General features: G+C 38.0%; 1 protein-coding gene across 1 annotated transcript; it reads right to left on the bottom strand.

Moving 5' to 3' along the window:
• Nucleotides 1-7,425: 7,425 nt before the first annotated feature.
• LOC113769185 lies at nt 7,426-11,157 on the bottom strand. Its single transcript, XM_027313654.1, has 3 exons — nt 11,126-11,157; nt 8,614-9,256; nt 7,426-7,650 (listed from the first exon to the last, which is right to left on the bottom strand). Exons 1-3 carry the CDS (start codon nt 11,155-11,157, stop codon nt 7,426-7,428), a joined length of 900 nt encoding a protein of 299 aa, XP_027169455.1.
• Between the last annotated feature and the right edge of the window lie 876 nt (nt 11,158-12,033).

Genomic DNA, 12,033 nt, shown 5'->3' with positions numbered 1-12,033 from the left:
TCTTGTTTTCCAAAAGTGAACCTAAGTTTCCCAAACAAATTTCCAAATCTGGTCGCAAAACAAGTTTCCAAATTTCAACCACTCCTTGTTGGGTAGAAGTTTTCTAGGATCCCAAAAATTCTATTATTTCTGTCTTATGTCCCAGTTTTATTTTCTATTTGTCCAGCCACAAAAATAAATTATTTTGAGTCTTGTTTCCAGCTTATAGTTGAGTCTTTATAGTGCCAATAAGTCCAAATGAGTCTTGGACTAAAAGAGTCATAGTTTCCTAATCAAGTCCGAGTTAGTTACTTTCCTATTCTTGTGTCTTCTTGTCCAAACTAAACCTGAAAATTTTCCAGCAAGTTTCTGCAAATTTGAGTCATTAAAATCAACTCAAACCCAAGTGAACCACAGCTCATAACGTCACTTCCCCTATGTGAATTATTGGTCAAAGTTATTGAATCACTTGAGAAAATTCTGATTTCTTCAAGTGAGGAGATCAAAGACGTAGAGGGTTGCTTGGTGAGATCATTAGAGTGTTCAAACACTTGAGTGATACACGAGAGCGAGTGGAAACACCGTGGGGGAGTGAAGTGAGGAATTTTTACTACTAACCTTTGTTCTTTTGGAGGTTAAAAAATAAAAAAGGCTCAAAGCAATGAAATGGGTGAGAACCTATGACATGAAACTCATCCTTGAAGCATTAAAGGGAGAGATAAACCGGATGAACAAACGGTTTGATACCTTGGAGGATAAAGTGGAACAATCAAATTTATCAAAAAATGCCTCCAAGAAACAACCTCCTTTGGAGGAATTAAGTGATTCGAACTATGAGGATGACCTTGATGAGTATGAGAACCGGTTGAGGGGAGCAAAGTGAAATTCCAAGTGAGAAGATGGTGAAATTAAACGAATTAAGCTCAAAATTCCTTCACTCCAAGGCAAGTCCGATCCCGAGGCTTACCTAGAGTGGGAAAGGAAGATGGAGCTAATCTTTGAATGCAATTCCTACTCGGAGAGCCAAAAGGTCAAACTAGTAGCTATTGAATTCACTGACTACGTAGTAGTTTGGTGGGACCAATTTCACACAAGTTAGAGGAGAAACGATAAACGTCTCGTGAGAACACGGGATGAGCTCAAAAGATTGATGAGAAAATGCTTTGTTCCAGCTTACTACTATAGAGATTTGCACCACAAATTGCAAACTCTCACCCAAGATAGTTTGTTCGTTGAAGATTATTTCAAGGAGATGGAAATGGCCATGACGAGAGCCGATGTTCATGAAAATCTTGAAGCAACCATGGCACAATTTCTAAGAGAATTAAGGGCTGAAATTGCGAATATTGTGGAGCTACAACACTACTTTGATATGAATGAGTTGTTAGATAAAGCGGTAAAAGTAGAAAAATGACTCAAGAGAAGGGGTAGTAACCGTCTAAATTCCAACTTCCAAAGTAGAAATTGGAGAAATTTGACCCCACGGAAGGATGACAAAGTCTCTGCCTCATCCCATTTCTTCAAGCCGAGTGGAGCTAAGCAAGCTATGGTGCACAAAAGGCAACCAAATTGAATCAAGAGGCTAATAAACCAAGAAATCAAGACACTAAATGCTTTTAGTGTCAAGATTTTTGTGACAGCCCCACCTCCCCCTAGGGTATACCCAAGGAATTGATGGACCGTCCGCCCAACTCTCGCCAGGACTCAATCACAATTCGTGAAAACTTACAAATAAAACCCTAAAAAAAAGTTATTACAACCTTTCACATACCCACTCATGGTCCTCCAACATCCATACGACCTATAAATACAATCAAAGAATCAGACTTACAAAAATCGAATCCAACAAGCTGGCTACATATCTATGAAGTACACGCGCGAGCAACTAACAATCTTAGAAGAAATCGAGACTTTCCTTAATTCAACCTCTCATGATCTCATCCCTGTAAGGAAAACAAATTTGCGTGAAATGAGCTAGAAATGCAGTGAGGTTCTAAGAAAATAAGCAGGTAATATAACAGGCAAGACCATACATCGGATATCAAGAAACAAGTCAAAACTCAAATAGATCATGACCCAATATATGGTTAAGCAAATAGCCAAATAGATCATGCAAAAGTGTACGATAAAGAATACATTCATGGCAAAGGATATAAGTTGCTCTCAGGAGCAAATTCCACTGTAGCTTGATCAAAGTCCGTTGACTCTCCGTTAACCACTAAAGCATAACGTCCGTAGATCACCACTTTATACCAATTTTCATCCACCAAACATACCCCTTACCGGGCCCGAACTTCAAAGAAGTACCTAAGGTTCGTCGATCTCCTCGATCAAGCCCTTGCCGGCTCGATTCGACTAACTAACCGGGGGGTTGGACTTATAGTTCCAGATATAAAGTAATTCAGGATATGGCTTATAACCCAAGTATTTAGATAATCAAGATTGGAGTCGTTGGCTGTTATCCAATGCCCACACAGTAAAGCTTGGAGACGTTAGTTATCAGTTAACGCTCCGTATTCAGAAAGAAACAGTGGTGGTAATATTCGAGCATACCAATTAGTCGAGAAGATAACACTCCATTCGATAAAACAAGATAGAGGTACTGAGAAGGGATGAGAGGCACCTCTCATTCGGATGGAGTGTGGTACATGCTACCGCTCAGTACTAGTGTTGACGAGATAACTCTCTAATCGACTTAATCAGGATAAAAGTACTGAGACGGGATGAGAGGCACCTCCCATTCGGATGGAGTGTGGTACATGCTACCACTCAGCACTTACAAGTTAAGCACAAGTACCAACACAAGTACAGGTCAATCAAGTGCAAGCGAGTACAAGATCGTTCAAGAAGGGAGGCCGAGCGCGATAAGGACATACTCGCCTAGCCAGAATCATGTCACAAGTAATGTCCAGCAATTCACATTCTCTAGTATTCCAAGTATATATACAGGTCAGATACAGATCAGGTTACTTGTTTATGCGTGAAGGAGATATCAAGTGTCTAGTCAGGTAGGGTCAATTGAGTGCACATAAGAGCACACTCGCCTAAACATGATCATGTCACAAATAAGTTCAGCATATCATGTTTCAAGCATTTCAAGTATTTCAAGTCCAAACAGCTGAAAATCAGGTGGTTAAGAACCCTAATCAAATAAGAAAACTGGAAGAAAGCTTCAGAAATCAGAAATTTTCTCAGCAAATCCGTCCAGAAATTGGCCAGATTCTTGCCACTTTTCAGTTGTACCAAACGGCTAACACATGTTTTTAATAAAATCTCACAAATTTAGTCGAGATAGGTCAAGTACGATAAAGTACACACTTGCCTATGGGACAAAAAATCAAGTACCTAGCATTGTCTAACAACAATGAGCATGTAACACGTAAGTCGGTGGGATAACCACCCAAATGACCAACAAGTCAAGTGCAAGCAAAGCATTTCATTTCACATCAATATCACGAAGTGAACTACGAAGGATCGAGTATGATAAAGTATTTCTCATCCCAAAGGTTATCAATTCAAGAGCAATTATTTTAACCAAGTAAGCATGTTATTCAAGCAAGGAGACATTCCACGTAAATATTTTCATGTACTTGGAACACTCACCTGTTAAGAAATACAGAGCTTAATCTTCAAGTTCTGCGGTTAACCTCACCTCCGTTTCCCAATCCCAGGGCAAAGAGTGAAAGTCGTTAATGATCTAGGTTCAATTCCAATCCAAATGTGAGCTCATTAGGTGACCAAGTGAGTGGTTAAATCTACTCAATTCACCATGCAAGTTAGGCTCAAAATGCAGTAAAAAGTCATAAGAAAACAAGTTTGACAAGTGCAAGAAAGTTGAGCAAAAGAAAAATCTCACTCAAGTTCAAAGTGGTCTTCGCGGGTAAAACAGTCTCGTCTGCGCAGTCTCAGGAAAACGACCATATCTAACTATAAGAAGGTCAGAATCAGGTGCCGTTAGTGGCGTTGGAAACTAGACTCAAAGAGTTTCCAACGGTACCAAATACACACTCTAGTTCCTCTCCTATCAATACCAGTAGTTTGGGAAAGTTGGCTAATTTTCAGGTTCTGATAAACTCAAAACCCTATCTGCATTTACTCTATTTCCTCTTGCCAACTTCACTTGTTTTGGCTCAAATTCGTCCGATTCAACATTCTAAAGTTCATATACGGGGGATCATGTTACCTAGTACCATTGGAGCTCAAAATACAACACACATAATGATCAAGTGAACCAAAACAGTCTAACCAACAACAAGAACCAAAACAGTCCACTAGTTGTCCAAAACCACCACTTTTAATTGCTTCATTTCCATCTCAACCCACACATAAACTTAACCAATGTTTAGCCAAGTCTCTTAGGCTTAATTAGGGTGCAAATGAACTACAAAATCAAGAAGAAACCTCCCCCTTCCAAAACCGGTCAGCCAAGGGAAAGGAAAACAGTCCACTAGTTCACTTGTTTCACCAACTTTCATCCTTTCATGAAGACTAACTTAAACATCATACCAAGTGTTATCCTTAACTCAAAAAGGATCCAAAACATATTAATACATCAAATAAATCATAAACAAAGCTTTAACAATTAATCAAACACATGGTAGGCTAACTAACCAACCCAACTACCACTTAATTAGTTTAAGAAATTTTGCCACAAGTAACATCCATACAACTTCTAGATTACCCTCAAAGCTTTAAATATTTGATATAACACCATAAAAACAAGGATTAAGGATCATATATCTCTCTTGTAAGAAGCTTGAGTCACTCAAAACAACCACCAAACCAAAACCTTCAAGCTTGAAAATCAGACACTAGGGTTGGAAGTAGTTCACTCACTAACTCAAATCCTTCACTTTTGATTTTTCTCTCAAGATTAAACTAGGTTTAGAAAGCATAAAAATGGAGTTTTCTCTCCTTCTCTTGGAAGCTAAGAGGGCCGGCCAGAGTGAAGAAAAATGGAGCCAAGAATCGTTTAAAATTTCCTCTAGTTTCTTTGGTCAAAGGTTAGATGGTTATAGGGTTTGGCCACTTGTCTCAATCTTGTCCATTCTCTCTCTAATCTTTGTCAAATCATATTTCTATCCTCTAAATGTTTCCATTGTCTTACTAACACCCCTAAACTATCATATAAAGTCCTAACCACAAATAAAAGGATATTTGGTCATAGAGTATATGGTGAAATAAAATAATACCAAGTCAAGAAAATGTTTTAATTCAAATAAAAGGTAATGAAATGCAATACAAACGAATTGTTATAATGCATGTAGAATGCAATGCAAGGACATAATTTAAGTAATTTAATCATAGGGTAAGGCAAGTGATTTAGGTAAAATTTTGTTTTTAAGTGAGGGTTCTCACAATTTTGGCCATATAGCTTCTCAATATCCCAACCAGAGGACCATGATCATGCTATCGAATGGTGAGATGTTGATTGATGAAGAAGATGGCAATAATGAATCTGACTATGAGGGAATGCCACCTTATTGAAGGAGAAAATGAGGAGGAAGCCAAATAGGTTCCAACTGGAATCGTGGGAGTCACAATGGTGGCAAGGCGTGCCCAGACTACTCAAGCTAGTCAAGAGGAATTACAACATGAAAACATCTTTTATACGCGTTGTCAATTCCGAAATAAAGTATGCAACCTTGTGATTGATCCTGAAAGCTGCACATATATTGTTAGTGCCTTGATGATGGAATGGTTGAGTTTGCCAATAAGTGATCATCCACGATGTAAGGATCGAAGACAACCTAAGAGGGGGGGTGTATTAGGTAGTTTAAAAACTGGCCAAGTTGTGAGTCACTTTTTGATTACTTGCCCTCTTTTTCTAAAAGATCACACAATGGAGCAATTGATGAGAAAGCACAAGTGCTTGTGAGTAGAAGAGATGAGCAATTTATATATCAAGACAGTAAGTAAAAGAGATAGAGTATCAAACCAAATACCAAACTCCTCTTGAGTTTGAATATCACTTTAGAGAGCAAGCTTCTTCAAGTTGATCAACTTACAACCAATCTCTTGTGTACAAGGGAAGGATCATTTCTTTCTTGCCCCAAGCCACTCTTGGTCAAGCAAGGAAGTTTTACTATCACTCGGATAACTCTCACAGATCTACACTATTGAAGTAAATGAATCATACTAGAAAAGCTTATCGAAAATTATACAACTAAGAGTACAAATCCTCTTTGAAGAGTATTTTACCACTAAAATCACTCTTGATCTGATGTAGTCTCAATGTGCAAAGTTACTTTGAAGTGGTTGACTTTGTTCTATTTATATGGGACTAAAAAGTTCCTCAATTAATGTTTTCAACGGATAGCAGGCAGCTGAAGAGTCAACTAGCCATTGGTAGTGTCGGACGTCCGGTAAACCAACTTCTTGCGTCCGAACGTAGGCAGTGGGTTCAAGAAATTTTCTTGAATTATTTCGGACGTCCGGTACCTTCAATCTATGCGTTCGAAGATAGGAGGTGAAACTGAGAATTCTTTTTTAATTCTTTTCGGACGTCCAGTGCCTTCAAGGTTTTGCGTCCGAAGTGTCGTAACGCTTGTCGGACGTCTGGTGCTCTGATGATGTGTGTCCGATCAAGATCAGTGAGTTTAGAGGGAATGACTCAATATCTTCGGACGTCCAAGGGTGAAGTTCTTCATGCATCCGAAGTTGCGCAAAGGTTGTCAGACGTCTGATCCAGTCTTCTTGTGCGTCCGACAGCAGCTTCAGCATTCTTTGTGCTTAATCTTTGAACCTATTTTACTCCATTTCTAAAAGGGTCTATTGAGAGAATATTAGTAACATCCATTTGTTTTGTAATCATCAAAACCTACGGACTGAGATAAAAAATCTCCCCCTTTTTGATGATGACAAAACAATGGATTGAGAAAAATAATTGAGGCACAAATCCCCCTTATTTGATGCATCCAAAGAGTGGATACTAAAAATGTCCTCTTACATATAGATTACTGGACACTTCCCCTGAGTTAACACTCCCCTTTAGAGTGACTCCCCCTCACGTATAGATTACATATTCATTTCTCTCCCTTTTTGTCATCATTGAATCCATTATCCAATACACATCATTAATATTCCCAGCAATATAAGAAGCCAAAACTATCAACAATTATCAGCAATACTATCAACACTTATCAGCAAAACCAGAAACCAAAACACATTAATAATGGCAATTGTCAACAGTAATCATTCATCCAGTCAATATTAGAAATCAGAGGTCAGACTGAATTAAACAACATTCATCCAAAAACAGGACTAATCCACAAAAGCAACATTTATTCGAAACATAAAAGATAACCAAATAGTTTTATAGACCAGCAGAGGAAGGAAAATAGAATTCTTAATACAGAACACACGAAATGTTTTAAAATGCAAGAGATGCCAACAACCTATTATGAACTACTATTCTAGTCATGAAGTACATTTGCCTAGAAGAGCCTAAATGGTAATCTTTGACGATCCAGGCCTCCTCCTTGCTAGGCCAAACTGAGCAGGATGCACTTCTTCCTCTTCAGTGTCCTCATCATCATCCTCTTCAGTTTCTTTTTCAGTTGCTGGAGTTTTTCCTTTGTCCTGTGGTTGAGAACTGGAGGCACGGTACTCTGGAGTAGTTTCAGTAGTTGGTTTAGTTCTAGGCTCCTTTTGATGTGCATTCTCATTGTCCTAAGGAATAGGAGGCATAAGTAGATTCCTTTTGTCAATGAAGGTGTCTTGTTGTTCAGATGACATGGTCATCATCAGACGATCTTCAAGAAATAGGATGTGTTGTTTGAGGTTCTCAAGCAAAGAAATGACCTCAGACTTGGATGAAGTGAACTTAGTGGCTGACTTTCTAGGATGGATAGTAAAGGGTGATACAAACATGGACTGATCTCTAGGAGTTCTAGGGGTAACAGGAGTTTCTTAAAATTCTTTCTCCTAAACTCTGAAACAGTTTCCTTGTAGCACCAGTGACTCTAAAAAAATTTCAGATTTTTCTTTCAAAATAGGCCTTGGAGAAAACAGTTGATGCACTTTCTTTTGGTGATTTTCCAGTAAAGGAAATTTCAAGATGAGCAAAGATAGGAGTCATAAATTTTTCATAGGAAAGTTTTCTACGGTACTGATTTTGAGCAAGAATTTGCACATAACAAAACTAAAATCAATTTTGATTTTTTCATGAAAGCAATAGAACAGGTAAACCTCCATTTTGTTGGCATCAGTCCTATGACCATCAGTAAGGACCAACAGATTCGAAATTATGAAAAAGATGATCAAGTTTTGAGGACTGAGATCCTCCAATCTTGCCTCAACAGGACTATTAAAATGAGTTTGAAAATAGGTCATCAATTTAGCAACATAAAAATGATGATATGTAGAAGGAAATTCTTCATATGAAAAGAAGTTTACAATTTTTTTAAAAACTATTTTCAATTTTGGTTTCTAGAATAGTATTAACAATGTCAGGGTTCAATTCTATGTTAACAGAATTGACACGTGAAACAAGATCAGTGTGTGATCTACCCTTCTTAAGATTGGCAAAGAATTGATGAAGCATGTCAGGATAGTATGTGTTTGGAATGGTCAGAAAATCGGTCCATTTTTTGAATTCAAAAAGCTTAAGAACTGGTTCAAGGTTAAACTTACGAAATTCGTATGGGATGATAGTCCTCTGAGTGATGAAGCCTTTCTGCGAGATCCATTCGAACCTCTCCTTGGCATCATTATCAATGAACTTGGATAAGGGGTAGGTTCCTCTACAATCTGAGCTTCAGGTTGCTCTTTGGCAGGACGCTTTCTCTTTCCACTGCGTTGATCGGTTGACACAGTATTCTGAACACCAGAACTTGTCCTTGGTGACTTCTTGGTAGAAGGTTCAGCAGTTTGCTGCTCCCCAGCATTTTTCTCTGCAGCCTGCTGTTTCTCACCTTGCTCAACAGAAGGAGTAGAAGTTTGCCTTTCCTTAGTTTGAGCAATCCCCTTCCTTTTAGAGGACCTTTTTCCCTTTTTATTGTGAGATTCCGTCACATTTCTGGGTGTTTTCGTGATGCATGCATGAGCATTGGTGGATTGCTCCAGTTCCTTTTCACTACCACTGACTGGATACTCTTCAGTTTGATGCTCCTCTATCTGCTCAATAGAGGGTTCAACAGATGGCTCACCAGTTTGAGCATTCTGCTTCTTTTTTGAAGACTGCTTCGTCTTTTCATCACGAGTTCCAGTTCCCTTTCTGGATGATTTGGTGGAAGGTTCGACGACTTGAACGTCTTCATCCTCTTCATCTCTAAGCCTGAAGGTGCGTCCGGCACTGATAGACCCTCATCTAGTTTTCACCATGATGCAATGAAAGATGATATTGTTGCAGAGTATGATGTGAGTATGTAATGAAATAAACTATGAGTGCAGATAAACTACAATGACTGCTTGAATCAATCACAGATAGTGAAAAATTGAGTGGTTAGAGTTTCGGGTGAGAATTGAAATTTATAGTGCAGTTGGCAGTTGGGAGAAGTTATGAGGAGCAATAAACTCGCAATAGAAATGTAACGGTGTTGGTCAGAGCAATTTCTTGGAATTTGTTCCGAAAAGAGATGAATTTGAATTTTGAAAGTGAGAGAATATGAAGAGTTGCATCTGAGACAAAGGATAAAAATGAACTGAACGAAGCAGAGGACTTCCTTATAAGACACAATTTTTGAGTGTCGGATGGCTGAACGAAGTAAAGCGTCCGACACAACTGTCCGAACCAGAATTTTCTGGAAAAATGATCAAAAACACTGTCGGACGTCCGTTCTAACACATCGGACATCCGATAAAGAGTGATCAGAGAATTTTTAGAATATTTTTTCTGAAACGCCCAATTTTGTTCTCAAAGGCACAAATTGATCTAGTGGTAGGGTTTTTATGAGAATATCAACAATTTGATCTTTTGAGCAGACACATTGAACACACATTTCACCCTTACGGACAAGATCGCGAATGAAATGATATTTTATGTCTATGTGCTTTGCCTTAGAATGTTGAATTGGATTTTTTGTCAAATTTATAGCACTAGTGTTATCACAATACATAGCCACACAATCATACATTAATTCAAAATCATTCAATGTGTTTTTCATCAACAATAATTGAGTACAACAAGCTCCGGCGGTAACATATTCCGCTTCGGTTGTAGACAAGGAAATAGCATTTTACTTCTTACTAAACCAAGATACTAAACAATTTTTAAGAAAGTTACATATACCCGTTGTACTTTTTCTATCTATCCTACAACTATCAAAATCAGCATCCGAGAATCCGTATAAAGGAAATTCATGACACTTAGGATACCATAGGCCAAAATTCAAAATTCCTTTTAAGTATCTAAGAATTCTTTTTACCGCATTCAAGTGAGATTCCTTTGGACAAGACTGAAAATGAGCACACAAGCACACAACAAACATGATATCGGGTCTACTAGCAGTTAAGTAAAGCAAACTACCAATCATATCTCTATACTTCTTTTCATCAACTTTTGTACCTTTTTCATCTTTGCCAAACTTGGTAGATGTGCACGTAGGTGTTCCAACTTGCTTTGACTCTTCCATTCCAAACCTTTTGAGCAGCTCCTTGGTGTATGTTGCTTGATTTGTAGACACCAAATTTTTAAATAATTTGTATGATTTTGTTTTAGATTGTCTGCATTTTAGTTGTTACCTTTTTATTTGTCTTTTATTTTTAGTTTTATTTGTCATATTAATTTTGTTCACGTTTTAGCTTTTAGTTTTAGTTTTAAGTTTTAACGTAAAATAAAAGGAAAAGAAGAGAAAAAAGAAAAGAAAATGGTTCACAAAATACGTTCATTCCTCTTAAATTCAATCTTTTGGCATTTTGTTTATTTTGGTTATTTTATTTTCAAAAAAAAAAAAAAAAAGGAGGAAAAAGGAAAATGATGAAAAATGATGAAAATGAAGGAAAAGATCGAAATGGTAATTTTTGTTATTTCTAGTTTGATTGATTTTGATGTGTTTGTAATTAAAATTGTTGTTTCTATTATTATTTAGTTTTACTTTTATTTTCGTTAAATTATTAAGTTGAGAAAAGAAAAGAAAAAAAAGAAAAAAAAAAGATCACAATTCCATTTTTCTGCCGAATCCATTTCCACTTCATATACTAGCACCTTCCATCCTTATTGCCGGTGGCATCTTCCATTATCACACTATTACACTACTCCCAATTCACTACAGCAGAGGGGAGCATTTTCGGTTTCATCTGTCTGCCACAATCGACCGAGTGAGGAGAAGAAAAAGCCGAACTCTTTGCTTCATTCTTTTCTGTTCGGGAGCTGAGGGAAAAAAGGTGAGACCTGCTATGTTGTATCTATTCCATCCGTGAGCCGTGAGTGAGTAGTTCCCTTGGAGTATCGACTGAGAGAGAGAGGGAGAGGCCGAACTGCAATTTCTTTTGTTGTTTCTGTTCTGCCGTAAGCTGAGGGAGGAGACCAGGGAACCATCGCCTTCTCCGTCAACCTCAGACCAACAACCACCAGCTGCAACCTCAACCAAGCTGCATTTCACCATTTCCAGCTGCAACTCATCAAACCAGAGCCAGCAAACCCCGCGGAGGAAGAGAGCCGAGAGGGAGAAAATTTTCAGACTTTCTGCGCAGGAGCTTAGCTTGTTGTGAGGTAATTTCTGGATTTTTTTTAGGTTGATTACTAGTGGAAGAAACTATATGCGAGTTGCATGTGAGGCTTGTACAGTCGGTGGATAGAAATCAAGCCATTAGAAATTCTGTTTTTGGCTAAGTGTTGCTGCCGAGAGCTGATGAAAGAATGCAGCTGTATTTCTGTTTGTCTAGGACAATCTGAGCATCTAAGTGTACTTAGCCGAATGAAATTGTGATGATTAAGACTATGCATGTTAATTTGAACATTCGGATGATGTTGTGAAGCATGCAGAAATTCTGTTTTGGCTAAATGTCTCTGCCGATGAACTAGTTTGGGATATGTGATTTTAATTCTGACCCCATGTGATAATCTGAGCTTAATTGAGGATCCAATTTGATAGATAACCTTTTTATTTGATG

The sequence above is a fragment of the Coffea eugenioides genome, chromosome 4, assembly GCF_003713205.1.
Source record: "Coffea eugenioides isolate CCC68of chromosome 4, Ceug_1.0, whole genome shotgun sequence".
Classification (NCBI taxonomy): domain Eukaryota; kingdom Viridiplantae; phylum Streptophyta; class Magnoliopsida; order Gentianales; family Rubiaceae; genus Coffea; species Coffea eugenioides.
The sequence above is the reverse complement of the archived record's forward strand: the minus strand, read 5'-3'. Positions and strand labels throughout refer to the sequence as shown.

What these genes read in the sequence shown, in the direction of transcription:
- LOC113769185 (XM_027313654.1), bottom strand. Translation starts at nt 11,157, where the DNA reads ATGGAAGATGCCACCGGCAATAAGGATGGAAG. An exon ending in ACCGGCAATAAGGATGGAAG is followed by an intron (nt 9,257 to 11,125) that starts GTGCTAGTATAT and finishes ACGCACCTTCAG; the next exon opens with GCTTAGAGATGAAGAGGATG. An exon ending in TATCATCCCATACGAATTTC is followed by an intron (nt 7,651 to 8,613) that starts GTAAGTTTAACC and finishes CCTATTCCTTAG; the next exon opens with GACAATGAGAATGCACATCA.